The 16,682-nt window shown below is 36.1% G+C and overlaps 2 protein-coding genes across 2 annotated transcripts; one reads left to right on the forward strand and one right to left on the reverse strand.

Annotated features, from left to right (window-relative positions):
• The first annotated feature begins 361 nt into the window (after positions 1-361).
• LOC111800959 (AT-hook motif nuclear-localized protein 22-like) lies at positions 362-1,572 on the forward strand. Its single transcript, XM_023684894.2, has one exon. It carries the CDS (start codon positions 519-521, stop codon positions 1,347-1,349), a length of 831 nt encoding a protein of 276 aa, XP_023540662.2. The 5' UTR covers positions 362-518; the 3' UTR covers positions 1,350-1,572.
• Positions 1,573-4,621: 3,049 nt separating this feature from the next.
• LOC111800961 (kinesin-like protein KIN-UB) lies at positions 4,622-16,269 on the reverse strand. The gene is made up of 19 exons (XM_023684896.2): positions 15,737-16,269; positions 15,157-15,257; positions 14,429-14,551; positions 14,037-14,222; positions 13,639-13,860; positions 13,045-13,195; positions 11,873-12,022; positions 10,684-10,772; positions 10,311-10,514; positions 9,651-9,773; positions 8,990-9,121; positions 8,757-8,888; positions 7,702-7,840; positions 7,510-7,602; positions 6,756-6,881; positions 6,515-6,640; positions 5,852-5,995; positions 5,445-5,573; positions 4,622-5,334 (listed from the first exon to the last, which is right to left on the reverse strand). Exons 1-19 carry the CDS (start codon positions 15,909-15,911, stop codon positions 5,174-5,176), a joined length of 2,706 nt encoding a protein of 901 aa, XP_023540664.2. The 5' UTR covers positions 15,912-16,269; the 3' UTR covers positions 4,622-5,173.
• Positions 16,270-16,682: the final 413 nt, after the last annotated feature.

The raw sequence follows: 16,682 nt of genomic DNA on the forward strand, positions 1-16,682 counted from the left end.
TTAATAAAAAAAATTATTATTACTGACTAAGTGATCGTAAAATTCTTGGAGAAATAAGAGGGAAGGAGTTCAATCCGTGATGGGCTACCTACCTGAAATTTGATATCCGCTCAAGTTTGACCTTAGATGTCAGTTGACCAAAATCTTAATGATAGTACTATTTTTTTCAACCAAAAAATTAATATTATCATAATAATAAATATAAATGATAAATAAGTTTCATTACATAATAAAAATGAACTAATAATTTTGTAGTTTTTTTTTTTTTTTTTTTTTTTTTGAAAAAAAGAATAATTTAGGGGAAAAAAAGAAAAATAAATAAACAAAATTAAGCACTTTTTAGTGTCAAAAGAGGCATCATCGCTCATTTCCATTCCATTTTCTCTCCACAATCGAAAATCTTCAAATTTTTTCAGCTCAAATCATCAAAATCAAAGCTCAATTCGTGGGTTTTTGAAATCATTGAACAATTTGTGGTTTCAAAGCTTAATTTTATATTAATTCTGTGTAAAACTGTAATGGATCGAGCCGCCGCCGCCGCCGCCGCTCACGGCCGTCATCTTCCGCCGCCGTTCATTTCAAGAGACCTTCAACTCAATCCCCACCACCATTTCCTCCATCAAAACCCCGATCAACACAACGGAAATGGTATCTATGACGGCGGCGCCGCCGTGGAGCTCAAGGAGTTAAGCGGCGGCGAGGGCTCGAGACGGCCACGAGGACGCCCGGCTGGGTCGAAGAACAAGCCGAAGCCGCCGATGATAATCACACGCGACAGCGCTAATGCACTACGGTGCCACGTCATTGAAATCGCCAACGCCAACGACGTGATCGAAACCCTAACGATTTTCGCACGTCAGCGCCAACGTGGCATTTGCATTCTGACCGGCGCCGGAGCGGTCACTAACGTCACACTCAAACAGCCGGCTGCCTCCGCTGCCGGTGCGGTGATCGCTCTGCCGGGGAGATTTGAGATTCTTTCGCTGTCGGGGTCGTTTCTGCCGCCGCCTGCGCCACCAGTAGCGTCGAGGCTGACCGTGTATTTATCGGGCAGGCAGGGGCAGGTTATAGGAGGAAGTGTGGTGGGACCACTTTTGAGTTCGGGACCGGTGGTGATTACTGCGGCTTCGTTTGGAAACGCGGCGTACGAGAGGCTGCCGTTGGAGGACGATGAAATGGCGGTGGAGACAGCGGCGGAGGCTGGAAGTAGTCCGGTTAAGTCGCCGGGAACTGCCGTGCAACAGCCACAATTTTCGCCGGAATTTCATGGAATGTCGCCAAATCTAATGAATACCTGTCAATTGCCGACGGCGCCCTACTGGGGCACAGGTCGTACTCCGCCATTTTAGCCCCAAAAAACATAAACTTTTATGAAAATTGTGTGTGTTCTTTTTTTTGGTGTGTAATTTTGTTTATTTTGAATAAACCTTAATTTCTTCCCAATTTATTTTTGGTTAAAATTAATTAATAATTTCAGAAAATGGAGGGGGGAAAACCTTAATTTCTTCGCAATTTAATTTTTGGTTAAAATTAATTAATAATTGTTGGTTCTTTGAGCTGAATTGGAATTCAAAGATGCTTCTTCTGGTAGCTTAGAGATGAAGCACTGACAAGAACTGCAATTTTTTTTTTTAATTTTTAATTTTTAATTTTAATTTTTGGTCTTTTGGTTTGAAGTTCTAGGTAAGTTTTTTTCCAGAATGTTAACACAGCTGGAAATATTTTAAACAAAAAAAGGGGTTTAATTTTGATTTTTCTTTTTTATATTTATTTCCTTCCTTACCCAAATATATATATATATATATATATATATAATTTCTGGGAGTTTTTTAATCATAAAAGACGGAAATGGAGGTGAAGTTGGAGCGGAGATTCAAAATTCTGACCTCGTGAGTTAGTACATATTTTATGTCAATTGTAGGTTGAGTTATACGGTTTAAAGTGTTCAAAATTACTGTCACGTGTTATTTTATAGAGAGATTAGGGTTAGCGGTGAGGCGAAAAACTGATTAGCTAATATATATATATTTTTTTTTGCTTATGAACATTATCAAACGAGACCTAAATAAGCTCGGAAATCTCTATCTGGCCTTTCTAAATCTTTCTCTATCTTTATATTGTTTTGATAGAGAAATTTTTGTCCAAAGTGAAACCCTAGCTACCTAATTTGGTATGGGGCTTTAGGTTTAATTAGCTATGGCTCTAGGTTTTGGTTTTCTCATTCATGGAGTTACAAATATTCCTTTTATTTATCTATTTATTTATTATTTGGTTAAAATTAGGTTTTGGTCCATGTTTTTTATTTAGTTTTTTAATTCATAATAAAATCTCAAAAACCAAAAAATAATTATCAAAACCACCATAAATATAATGATTTCAAATTTTTTCTTTGAATGGGTTTGAACTAATTGATAGACATTTCAAACTAATTGGACATTGTAAAAAAAAATTCAGTGTTACACTGGGGCTACCCATCATATGACGAGCAATCCGGCAGCATTTGTCTCATCCTCGCCGTACCAAGGCAAAAGTGTCGTCTTCACCGGTGACCCCACTCTCTATTTCAGACATTGGTAGATCTCTTTCTTTATCATTTCGTTCTGGCAATGTTCTTCATCTCAATGATGCTATGTTGGTTCCGTCAGTCAGTCTCTCAAAAAATAGGATCGGTTGGACAACTTTGTGATGATCGCCAAAGCTATCCCATCTTGACTCCGACTTCCTCTGTGTAAGGATCTACACACGCATAATGTCATAGCTCTAGGGTGCCCAACCCATATATATATGCTTTATACCTGCATGCATCATTCTCCTCTTCTTTCTTTGTGGCTTCTGAATAACAAAGAGCTTCCTGATCTTTGGCAACTAAGGGCAACTATAGGTCTGATTATTGGTTGTTAGGTCTTCGACTACATTGAAGAAACTATCACGCCTGAAATTGCTTCCTCCTGCATTTGCTAGTTCTTTATTCTCTTCTTGGTTTAGCAGCCAGCTGGCCAACCACGGGCAAGACCTACGAATTCCAATCTTGAAGCACGAACATTCCTTCTATCATATCATATTTGCATCTTCTAAAAGTAAGGTAGAGTTTATCAATTTTAATAAATATAAATATAAAAAAAAGACAATAGTTAGAACGAAGATAGTATGATAGTCCAATAAATATAAATATTAAAAAAAAAACAATAATTAGATCGAAGATAGTATGATAGTCCTACTTTTAACGCCTTAGGTCTAGAGTTCCAAATTCTAAGTCGAATTTTGTGTAGGGAAATGTTGGGACCTTCATGTGTCGAATTTAGTTCTAAATCCTGATCCAAATACTATACAATTGTTTAAAAAATCCCCCCAAAAAAATTTTATATCGTATGATTGGAACATAATTTAGGAATAATATAGGGTCCAAAATGAAAACATTAATGAACAAAACAGCAACTATGTACGAACAAATGAGCACTAGTACTAGAAGAACGTCATTAATTATGTAAATAAACCTCCATGAATGAACAGAAATGGATGATGACTTGTTTGGGAGGGTAAATTTAGAATTTAGAAGATAAAACAACCGATATAATTATGAAATAAGAATAAATTTAGTGTAATGATTCAAGTTCACTATTAGCAAATATTGTTTACCTTAGCTCATTGCGTATCACCGTCAGCCTCACGACACGTATAATAAGGAGAGATTTTCACACCCTATCAAAAATGTTTTATTTGCCGATCTCGGACTTCAATTAATAATTAAAAGAGAGAGAGAGGGAGAGAAATTTAGTTGATAGAATAGGCAAAAATAAAGATTCCCAAAAACTAGAGTAAATGATTTATTTTTCTTTTAACTTTCTGCTGCTCTTCTTTCAAGAAGGAACTATTAGCTTTCACCAAAAAACCAAAAGTGTGGCTGAAGCTTCCCTTTAATCGATTCATCTGAAACTACACAACACCACATATTCCATCCTCCAAATGCCTCCTTTCTGCATTCTTACACTCCAATTTTCTCTCTATTCTTTAAACCTTTGAACTCTTTTTACACTTCAAGCTTCCTCTTTATGCACAAACTCCCAATATAATTTGTATTAGTTTTATCCTTCTTTTTTTTACTTTTACCATGGCTAGTAAAACACTCAAGTCATCTACGTACTAGAGTCAATTCAAGTATAGCTCTATAAATAAGAAATCACTTGTTATCTTAAAGATCAGATCTTCTATCATTGAAGTAAGACAACTTTAACTTAAACTAAGGTAACAGAGTAATGCTATCAAATTACACCAACTTTCGAACATGCCTAACTAGCAAACATAATGTAAGATCAACCAAAAGGTTAAACGTTCAAATTTTTACGTTCATATAATAATATAACTTTCTTTTATATAACTTTCTTTAATGTAAAATAAAGTTGAAATAACTTGATAAGTATGCAGTGTAAGAGAGAGATGAGAATGACGCACAAATTAGCTGTTTGTTCTTCTCACCATTCCCTTAGCTCCAAGTCTTTTCTGCTTGTTTCAAATTACAAGATAGAAAAAGATTGCCAATAATCTGTCAAATATATAAATCAACAGTTCTTGGGGATGTTCATAATCAATTTAATGCCAGATTCTTAAACAAGCTAAGATAAAATAATAATAACAACAATAATAATAAATAAATAAATGTTTAGGCAATAATTGATTCCCCTGGCACCCACAGTATCTAAGGGTGGAAATTTTTTTCAAGGAATTTCCCAGTCTAAAGGGGACAAAAAAGAATGAAATTTAAACAGGTTTGCATTGCAGCAGATCAATTTATACAATATTCAATCCATATTCCCAATACTAAGTGGGTCCCAATTCAAGGGAGATTGGGACTCTCACTCTACAAAATTTTCCCCCTTTCTCTCTCTCTCTCTCTTCTATTCCAATAGTTTCCCCATCCATACCAATCAAAGGCCTTTTTAATGCTTTAATCAATATGGAAGCTGCCCCCGGGATAAAGCATCCCCAGCCCATCTCATAGATACAACTAGAGTTTTTAAGAATTGAGTTCAACTTACCTGTGGTTTCGTTCAGCAGGAAGACTTGAGAGAGAGAGAGAGATTGAGATGCAACCGTGATGATCATAGGAACTTCTTCTTCGATCCAAGGCTGGGATGAATTAGAAAGAAATCCCAATAATGTGTAATTGGCAGAGTAATTAGCATTCAATTCTCAGCCTTCTCATTTCAGATCGAAAGACGGGACTGGAAGTCAGTGTTCGACGAGCAAGATTCCGTATATCCTCTCTGGAACAGTCGCGCGATATGCGAATTAACTCCCAAAGTGCACCTCCACTAATCATCTCCTTTGCATTTACTTCTAGAAAATTGGAAATTTAATGGCAGATTAGAACGGGATTTAAATTTGATGTAGCAGATTTATGATCATAATGATTATGAGAGGTTTAGAAAGAATGAAGCCTGACTAACCATGTTGTGCTAAATGGCATAAAGCAAGCTCGATATGGCGACGGATTGGTGCCACTTCATTGTTTGCATTTTGTATGATCCAAGGGAGACCTCCATCTTCTATCAAAAGAGATCTGCCGCTGTTCGTCCCTGAGATAAAGAGCAATTAATCTAAGTAGCATTGTTCATCAACATTGATAACTATGTCGTTCTAGATGTTGAGGATTGTTGGGAAGGAGTTCCGTATTGGCTAATTTAGGGAACGATCATGGGTTTATAAGTAAGGAATACATCTCCATTGGTATGAAGCCTTTCGAAGAAGCCCAAAGCAAAGTCATAAGAGCTTATGCTCAAAGTGGACAATATCATACCATTGTGGAGAGTCGTGATTCCTAAGACAAAAATCATTATTAAAATTGGGCATTTACCATGACTAGCTGCTCGAGATTCGCATTTCGCAAAGTTTGCTACCCCACGAGCAACCTGAGAAAGAACATCTGGATGTCCACATCGCACCATTCCCAGCAAGGCTTTTAAACCACCTTCAGATCTCAGTTTCATCTGCAGTTTTTCTGGTAAGAAGTAGAGAGACCAAAACATAGTTGGTTAATTGAAATGATATGATAACATAAGCCTGAAATTAACAAACAGATATAGTAAAAACTCCAAAGATTTAATTGGGGAAGTACATCAAACCGACTTCTCTCTAAACCCATGTTTCTAACCACTTCATCTCAAGAGTGGCAGATGAGTTATTATAATAATTTGTTAGTTTTTATAGAAAACCATACCTTTATTGAGAAAAATAAAAGAATACAAGGACTATACGAATGGGATCATTTCTATTTTTATTTCAAATTAAGAAAATAGTGAGAAAAATTGAAAGAATACAAGAACCTACAAAAGGGGATAATTTCTATTTTAATTTGAAATTGAGAAAATAATATTAAAACAATCTCTATATATTGAGGGTTTAGATGAACAGGCAATGTTTGATCTTCCTCAATCTACCAATAGTGAATTGCGGGAAACAATTTCCTGAAGTAACTCATTGCTAGATACTGTCAAGAGATCAAGTTCTATTTTCATACCATTGCCACATAAATTAGCAATGGCTCCAGCAACCATGCGCAGAGTCTGTGGGTCCTCAGCAGCATTGGCAGTCAATGACAGTAGACTGATTCCCCCTTCAGCCATTATTCGTTCTTGATTGGCTTCTGTTATGTCAATAAAGTAATATATAAATATATCAAAGCAAATAAACTGAAATTAGGAAGCAACACACTCGATATGTTGCTGTCAGTAGGCAGAAAAATATGGATGAACATTTACCATTCATAGCAAGGTTGGCAATTGCACCAGCTGCTACTCTTCTAACCGTTTCATCCTCATAGCTTCTAAGAAGCATCAGTAATGAAATAAGACCACCTGCCTCAACGATCCTTTTTTGATTTGACTCTGCTAACCACAATGCCAAAAGGTACCATAAAAATCAGAAATAAAGGAAGGCATCGAGAGAAGAAACAATAGTGTCATTGTAGAGCAGAAAATAGAAGTCTATTATTTATTTTTTGTAAATATTCATCTTAATAATAAACTGATCCATACACTGCATCACAAATGGATAAAAAAACGAGCATTTCTAGGGGTTAAGTGATTACGACCGTCTATAATAGCCAATGGCCAGTGATCACTGGATAAGAATATTTAGAAAGGTTAAGAACTACAATCAAAGGCAACAAAAAGTAAGGACTTGTTTCAATCAAATTTCTCGCGCGCTTTAATATTTTGGCAGAAACAAATCGAAAATTTCACTGGTCAGCTACATGATTTTGCCTTTACTTAAAGAAAAAATAACCATCAACAGGAACATCCCGAGAAAAGTCACTAAAAAGGGGGGAAATCTATTTAACATGAACTTGGATTTTCATTTTGACAAGAAAATTCAACTCCGATGGTGATAGACAAAGTAATTTCACAAAGCTTGCAAGTAACTATACATACCAGCAACATATCAGAGAATTCTAAGAAATAAAATCTGAAACATAGTGAACATGTAAGAAATATCCGTAAGAGCAAAACTTGCCTTCAGCAGCAAGATTGGCTAATACTTTAACAGCATGAATTCGTACATTGGCATCTTCCGAGTCCAGCAAGGACAAGATTTTTTGCAAACCAACTGCCAAGGAGGCAAGAAATAATAAGAGAAATACAAAGAAAGAAATGTGGAGGTGAGATTAACGTGAATGTCATACTATATTGCCAAATTCTTGGTTACCTTGTTCAAAGAGAGTGGCAACTGATGGCTTGTGTCCGCTCTTTGTTTCTTTGAGTTGAGAATGTCTAAATGGAGACATAGGAGCATCATAAGCAGAAAATCCGTTTTCAGCTCCACCCCTATCAAGACACCTTCTCATCTGCATGCCAGCACCAAAATCATTTTGTTTACGATTTATGATGTCATCAGTGTTAGACGAACACGACTCTCCACAATGGTATGATATTGTCCACTTTGAGCATAAGCTCTCATGGCTTTGCTTTGGGCTTCCCCAAAAGGCCTCATTCCAATGGAGTTAGCATTCCTCACTTATAAACCCATGATCATTCCCTAAATTAGTCGATGTGGGACTTCCATCATCCAACACCTCCCCTCGAACAAAGTGCGCCTCCCCTTAATCGAGGCTCGACTCCTTTGGAGTCTTAGTCATTTTTGACTGCCTTCGAGGAGGGGCTTGACTCCTTTTCTTTAGGAGTTCTTTGTTCGATATTTGAGGATTTGAGGATTTACCAATTTATTGGCACGACTAAGTTTAGGGCATGGCTCTGATACCATGTTAGACGAACACGACTCTCCACAATGGTATGATATTGTCCACTTTGAGCATAAGCTCTCATGGCTTTGCTTTGGGCTTCCCCAAAAGGCCTCATTCCAATGGAGTTAGCATTCCTCACTTATAAACCCATGATCATTCCCTAAATTAGTCGATGTGGGACTTCCATCATCCAACAATCAGCACATCTTTCTTTCAATGATTGCCAAAACTCCCGCCCCCATTTTAATTTTTATACACAGAAAGCCACTATCTTTTGGCGCACTTGGTTAAAGAATAAGACTATTACCTAATCCTAGCGACTCAATAGTTCTAGAACTCAAAAATTTCCATCCAAAATGAAATATACAATCAACATTGTGCATGTTTTACGTAGATAAAGAACTTAAAATACTTCCAATTATAGTTAAAATTGCAAGAGCATAAACTAGAGACTTGGGCATACGGAAAAAAGCAACCCTAGTTTCAACAAGAATGAAATTAGTTTCTATGTAACCCATACCTGCTCAGCTTCGAGGGTCAGTTGCAACAATTGGCTTCGTAATATTATTACTTCTTCTTCAATTTTCTTTTTCTGAAGAGCCTCCTCCTCCATTAATTTAGTGAGTTTTACAGTATCAGGTTCATCACCTACCTATATACGCCATAAATCACATTCAGTTGCCATGTACCATGCATAGATGTTGACAGAAATCAAACGTAATTTTTGAAGTAATCCATTTATCAGATACACACATTTGGCTGCCTGTATAGCTCGAGCTGATGTCTAAGCCTGCTGACCTCCTCTTCAGCTGCCTTTCTCAGGTTTGCTTCATTTTCCAGCAACTTTTTGACTTCAACTTCTTCAGCAGCAGAAAAACAGCCCCCCTACATAATCCTCCAAAATCAATGTTTGAATGTCAGATAAGCATCCTTAACCCAGAGAGACAACTTGTAGTTACCACATGAAACAATGGTTGGGGAGCATTCATACCATGGAGTAGCATAATTGTAAGTTGTAAGATTTCAAACCATTAAATTAGTGGATATCTTTTACAGCAGTAGAATTTGCATTCGGCTGCATTACAACTTATAAAAATGTGAATGACTAAAGTGATTCGACAGAATGCCTAGATAGTTATTTTGTGGATGATTTGGTTAGAAAGAAATGATAGAATTTTAAAGGACATTCCAAGAAATCTGAGAGAGATTTGCAAAATTGACAACATTCAAGCATACAAATAAAACGGGACTTAACATATAAAAAATACCAAATGTAGTAGACAAGTGGTTAAAATGTTTAGAATCACGTAACCATATTTCCATATTTAAGAACATCGATCTTCTCTCTTTTGCCCTCATCAATAGTAAAAGGCTCCTACCGAAGAAAACTAACGTAAGAAATAGATAGTTTTACCTGTCCACTCCGTTTGTCACGGACAGAATCGTCATGATCAATCTTTGGCTGGTTCAAGACCAACTTCTCTTCCAATTTCTTGACAGTTTCCATATAATCCAGCTGGCATTTTTTACTTTCCTTCTACATAAGACATTAAATTATTTCAAACGAGAATAAATAGTGGTAAATGCCCTCCTCTCCACATGAAGCCAAAAGAGGGGAAAAAATAAAAATAAAAAAGGCCAAAGAGATCATGAGAATTACAAGGTCAAGAAAGACAAAAAAAGAAAACAAAACAATTCCAGTTGTCAGAAAATAGAAGAGAACTTAAATGAGACCGCTTATTGGAAAATGTTATGAGAACTGACAAAAAACGGGAACAGATCTATCCTAAATAAGCCGAAAGCATTTATTAACATTCCCATCTCTTTAGAAATTACGAAGCAAGAGAAAGAACATGTAATTAAAAAAATAACAAGCCAGAACAGTGGTTACATGCTCAGTGATTAAACATGTAATAAGGGTCCCACAACCCCTCAGTCAAAATCAAGAAACTAGCAGTTCGCCCTTGGAAAGGAATAAAGAATTTCAATCTTTTGATAATGAATTGATTGACCAGCAAAATAGTTGAAAGGTTGTAAAACACGATACTTCAAGCTCCTATGAAAGTAAACAAACCTCCAACGCATCAGCAAAATTTCTCTCAGCCTCAGATATGCGGTTTTGTGCTTCTAGATGTATCTTTTCCAATTCATCTTCAAAAGCTTTCTGTTGTCTTTCATTTTCAGCAATCAGTTTGTCCAGCTGTACTTCAAGCTTCCTGGACAAACTTTTATAATCAAATTCTTCTTTTATTTTCAACATATTCTCCACCTTCATAGCCTGTAACAGAAGAAGCAATTAAAATTATTTCGTCTATGTAGTAATAAATAGATTTATCACATAATGAGGATAGGAACAAGTGAAAAGAGATGCTCCAACAAAAAATATTGAAGAAAAATAGTCTGTAATGTGAACCATATTGTCAACTTAGAAAATTCAAGAGCATCACCCTTTGGCCGAACAGAATGGTACTAGAAGTCTCTCCTCGATGGCGTGGAGATGGACCAATTGTCACAATCAAAGAAGTTCTTGCTGAACCTGTTTTACATAAATAGTGACTTTAAAAGAGAGTAGGCAGTAAGAGTAACAATCTAGCAACATTTTTCCCCTGACTAAAAAAATACAACTTCCACATCCACTAAGGTTCATGAAAGTACAGAAGAGGGCAACTAAAATGGGGGCAGCAAAGCCAAGTCTGAGAACTTCTAAAAGTGTCGCCACCATTAGTTGACACAAGATCAGAAAATGAGAGCAAGATAATAGAGATGTTCCGATAGGAACCGAACATGGGTGAAGCAAGAGACAAGTACTCCTACAAAATTAATAACATTTTGTTTCATTCATTCACAGTTGCCTGCACTATCTGCACCAAGTCATTAGTACTAATACTTTGAATTCAAACTACCAAAAGAAACTGATAGGAAACAAACTCGCAATTGAAAATCAAGAAAATGGGGAGCTAGACTGTATTACAATATCAAAGGAAAATACTAAGGTTTACTAAACTCTGAAGAGGCTTAACTCTCTCAAAAATAATCCCAAGATATACACTAACCATCATTATCTCCTTGTCTGACAAATTACTACAAACCGAGCATTACCCAAAATACACCTTGCCTTCAAAGTGTGGGGTAAAGATGGTGCTTGAATATAGCGAAGATTTGTCAATTCCATGGCAGACAGGGAAAAGATAGTTTAAGGACAACTTGGCCTATTCCATTACAACTGACATAATGTGAAATCAACTGATTGACTCTTTAAGAGTATCTGTTGCAATTATGTTCTAGAAGGTTCTTCATTTTAATTTACTCAACAATTGGGAGCAATACTTCAGAGTAATTTTATTTCATTTCTGTCCTTTTTTTTCTTTCAGAAGGTAATCATATTTTTCATTTCCGTTTATTTTGGTATATACTAAAATACTAGGATTTAATATCTTTTCCAATTTTCCTTTCTTTGATCAAAGGCACTCTCTACCATTTCAAACTTCCAGAAGAAGGTTGGAACATGCAATGCTATATTCAATTCTTTTCCCCTACGCTGGAGAATACACGCATGTCCATCTTAAGCTTTCAGTAGTAATGAGTCATAAATTACTATTATAGAGAAAATAGAAGCCCGTGACCTGTAAATGTTACCTCCAAATGAATCTCTGAGCAATCTCGTAAGTTTGGAATCTCGTATTGGAACATGAGCACTATTTTCTGCCAAAGCATTTATGCATTTTCCTAGAGCACTAAGTGATAGATTAATATACTTAGCTTCCTCCAACAGATGCCCCTCACTCCCTGCAAGAAAAGGAACAGAGATTAGAAGATTTCAAAAGAATAAGTTATTGTGTGTAGCTGTTAAAAACATTGACTATGAATCAAACTAAAATCAGTGAATTAAATTCTAATACATAGTTATATCAATATAATGTAATTAATTTAACATAATAAATTACAAAACAATATATTGACGTGGAAACTATGGGACTCATCGGCTTTTAATCTGCTCCCCAAAGATAATATTTAGCCATTTCTAAGTAGACCAAGCTAAAAGAAGAAGGTTGAAGCCTTGAGGGTCAATAGACTTGTTTCCTTTTATTTTTTCATTTTTGGGCAAAATTCACATAGGTTTGAACCTACGACTTGGAGTAGAAATTTTTATCCACTGAGATCAATGCCATTAAAGGCACTATTATGTGGACTATGATTAGAAAGAAATCAAATAACTTTTAAGGAAAATGAGGTGAGTGGGAATAGAGAGTAGCCTTAGCTCAATTTGTAACTGTTGTTAATTTTAATTAATTCTAACTGGAATGCATTTATGTAAAAATCTCATAAGAGAAGTTTTACAAATCATTGAAAAGTCTCTTGTTTCAGAAAAAGCTATCAAATCACCAGAATTTTCTTTACCCTGATTACTCAAAGCTCTCACAAACAAGGTTAAGAGGATATTCCTCAATGAACAACTTTCTCGACAAAATATGATCCTCTATGTTCCATCCGTACGGTGCTGAGATGCAATCTTTTTTAGCATACGTCTTCTTCTCTCACCATTAACCCAATAGAAGAAAACATTTTTCTTTTTTTTCCACTAGGAACATTCTTTAATCAAAAATTAAAAATCAACAGCAACTTTCCCTTTTTGTTTATAATACACCGTATAAATAAAATAATAATCAACAGCAACACCTGATATTTAATCCAACAACGCTGCTCACAGAAGATTATTAAGGCATCATCTAAGCCAACAAAAGAAAATTCGTACAAGATTTCAGAGTACAAATCTGTTACTGTCCCTGGAGAGCGGAGAGGGAACATACCTGACTTGTGAATACGCTCTGATCCTGCCAAATCCACTACCACCAGCTTGCTCTTTCGAATAAGTGGCCTGAAAGGTCTACCCAACTCTGAAGGTTCACCCTCTTCATTTGACAGCACCTCTTCCCTTACAACAGATCTTTTAACATGTACCTGCACTACAGCATTGATATATTTGAATTATCAAGAATCCACATAAGTTTCTGTAAGGTATTGCCTTTCAATATATTGATATCCAAAGGAAAGAACATTTTCCCCAAGGCAATATAAACTCCCGGCCGATTAGAGAGGTCTGGTAAACTCTCTCTTTCCTCAGTCAAGCAAAATTACTTACAAAAAGCATAAGAAGAAAAGAAACAACCAAAACCACAGTCTACATACTACCCTCAATTCTCCCACAATCGTTGCACCTTAAGTGGTCCCTCTAAAACGTTTTCTAACTAACTGGTCGGAGGTGTATTGACACACTTTCCCCTCTGATAATATTTCGTGTCTGGGGCCTAACAGTATCATTCCTGATAATTAAATCGTATAAAATAAAATATTAATTTGCAGTCACATAAGGTTGTATAAACAGTAGGATGCTAATTATTCACCATCAGAATTGCATGGCTACGAGAAGACTCTGTATTCAACTTTGTATTGGCAGCAACCCGATGGGCCTCCCCCACACGTAGTAACTCTAGAAAGCTGCTTTGGTTCCTGATTTCCACTACAGTTGCCCCAGGTACGGAAACATCACCAGTTTTTGGATCTTCCACAAATGGAATATTGTCATTTGCTGGATCAAGCAAATCTTGTAGAGTCTCCATATAGAGCTAAAGAACAGAAGCCCAAAAATATGATAGTAAGTCATTTGCAAAGAAGCAAAAGACCTGCGTAAATCAAAAGACTGGAGCTCCAACGAAGTATGAAGGAAATATAATGCAGAGAATCAATAGTGTTAAACGGCATGAACACACAATATGTACTACTTTGTCCAGTGGATTAGCACCTGTAGGTAAGAGACTGAAACTGAATCTGTTTCAGGTGATACATCAGCTAAAATATCCTCCATTGCACGGACCATAATGCCACGATCAGATGTATCTTCATCCCCTAATCGTCCAAGCGTAAATGTCTTCCCCGTACCAGTTTGGCCATAAGCCATCACGGTCCCATTATAACCATCTAGAACACTCTAAAAAATAGAGCAGATAACCATCAGAAGAAAATGAACTAAAATATTACCTTACACTGCAGGAGCGTAAAATATGCCGTGCTAGTGTGGATCATCATTATCATACAGTCAGACTAGATGAATCATAAAAAACACTACTATGTGGCATGAAATGTATCTGGTTCCCAACACCAATAAAACAAAATAATATTTCAAGCATAACGCACCTCCACCACTGGTTTTGCAACCACTTCATACACACGCTTCTGTGATGCAGATTCAGTAAGCACCTCATCAAATTCATATGTATCAGAATCCCAATTGTTTTTTCTAAGTTTCAATCTTTTAAGCTGCCATGAAGTAACAAAATAAGGTCAATGTCGAATGATATAATATGAAAAAAAAAGAGTTCATTTTGAAGTTTCCTATGTATTTTGTTTCCATCATAATTTATCTCATTTTATTAAATTGATTTCCAACATTTCAGAATTCAAATTCAATACATTGTTGTTGGAAGTAATCTGCGGCATTCTAATCTGATACGGATCCCTACCTTCCACAACCGACCCATCATTTCTGAAGCTGATTTATTCTCCAAAGTACTACTACCAGCAAGTGAATCAAATTAATTCAATTAAACATACAAGCATCATGTTTTTCCTAATCTCCTAATAGTAGAATTGCTCCATTGTTCTGCTCAAGCCTGACTAAGGATGAAATAGAGTTTTCAATTTCAGAGCGATAAGCAAATTTAACTTGTGAATTTTCAAACTATGATCTGATAGTGATTGTTGAATGATTCTTAACATACAACCAAGAAAAGACTGCTAATTAACACATTTGCATCCAAAAGACCACCCAGGGGAAATTAATATAAAACACAAAAAATAAGAGGTGAGGGAGAAGCAGTCTATAGTGTTTGAATGGAACAAAAAACAACAATAATAATATTAACCTCTGGCTGCAGTTCCACACAATCAGCAAAATCTGCATCTGCCAACCGCTCTTCTGCATTTCGGGGTCGCAATCTCACAGCCACTCGAACTCTTCCTGGCACTGACCAAATCATATAAAACAAGGAAGAAAATAACAAAGGTTTGATCATTGCACACTACATATGGAAAAGAGGGAGAGAGAAAAAAGTAAAAAAAAAGTTTCCATAAAGCCAAACTTAAATCTCAAGTGAACAAACGTCCGATTTTCAGAAATCCTCCTTCTAATTCATCCTAACGTACTGAATGCACCAACATTGTAAGTGCATCAATCTCGATTTATCGAACCAGGATACATAAAACCACAATCGTACGGGAAAATCTGAGTAACAAACTACATACTAGAGAGGGGAAAATCTAGTAGATCGAACTGCTATGACGAGAATGCTGAAGTCAAAAAATCTCTAGATGACAATTACAGGACACTCAACTGGCAAAAAAATAAAAGTAACTACAAAAACAAGCAAAATGAATCGTCCTTCTGTTCACTCGATCTCTAAAGTAAAATTTTCAAAACCAAAACAAGGATACAAAGTCGCATACCTCCATCAGTATCCTTATTCGCATTTGAACCAAAAGACGCAGAAGTAGACCGACGAATAGAGGGCCTAGCCTTAAACGACGAAGTCCTGAGATTAGAAGCAGCATGAGGAGGCCGATCCACCTTGAAAGAACCTCTGTGAGAGCCGCTATTCCGATAAGCACCATTCGAAGCCATACAATCAACCGAAAACTCCCCTGGATTAAGGATTCAAAGGCGTGTGGTCCTCCTTAGCTTGCTGAAGCTGCTCGGTACAAGCAGACCGTGAAAGCGAGTGAAGAAACCAGTAGTTATGGGACGAAGAGAAAGCGCTCGCTTCTGCTGGCTGGCTGGCTTTATTACACTGTCAAATGATAGAGAAAGCAGTGGAGCCCAAAGGAAGCGAGAAGGAGACAGAGATGGTCGCAGATCGGTAGGTCCTACGGAGAAGAAAATCGATAGAAAATGAGAGAAAACAAATCAACCACGATGTAAAATAACCCGCCGGAGAAACCTCTGCCGCGCCCAAATCGCCCCGCCGCCGGCAACACCTCTTAAAACAAAATTAAATCTTTGTTTTCTTCTTATTTTTTTCTTTTTTTCAAAAGATAAAAAATACTGATTTCGCGGCAAAAGTAATTTAAGGTCTCATTAAATAAAGCTAAAAATACATTTTCCGACAAAATTATAGTTTCTTTTTAATTTCGCGCTTTTAACATTTTACATTTTTGCCCCCCTAATTTTAAATTTTAAAATATTATATTTTTATCTTTGAGTTTTTAATTTAATTTTTATTAATCACTTTATTTCAAAAATTTTACACATTTACCCTAAATTATATTAATTCTTTTAATTCTTTTAAATTAATTATTAATTAAAAAGTTAAGAAATATATAAAAAATAAATATTAATAGTCAAAATACAAGAATAAAAATGTAAAAATCCAAAGAACTAAAGAGAAACTAAAGT

The sequence above is a fragment of the Cucurbita pepo genome, chromosome 8 (genome assembly GCF_057944985.1).
Source record: "Cucurbita pepo subsp. pepo isolate OVF chromosome 8, ASM5794498v1, whole genome shotgun sequence".
Classification (NCBI taxonomy): domain Eukaryota; kingdom Viridiplantae; phylum Streptophyta; class Magnoliopsida; order Cucurbitales; family Cucurbitaceae; genus Cucurbita; species Cucurbita pepo.

Excerpts from the sequence above, each read along its gene's own strand:
- LOC111800959 (XM_023684894.2), top strand. The coding sequence starts at position 519 with ATGGATCGAGCCGCCGCCGCCGCCGCCGCTCACGGCCGTCATCTTCCG.
- LOC111800961 (XM_023684896.2), bottom strand. The coding sequence starts at position 15,911 with ATGGCTTCGAATGGTGCTTATCGGAATAGCGGCTCTCACAGAGGTTCT. Across the intron at positions 14,223-14,428 it reads TTGCAAAACCAGTGGTGGAG|AGTGTTCTAGATGGTTATAA; the intron begins GTGCGTTATGCT and ends TCTATTTTTTAG. Across the intron at positions 13,861-14,036 it reads TTTCAGTCTCTTACCTACAG|CTCTATATGGAGACTCTACA; the intron begins GTGCTAATCCAC and ends TCTGTTCTTTAG.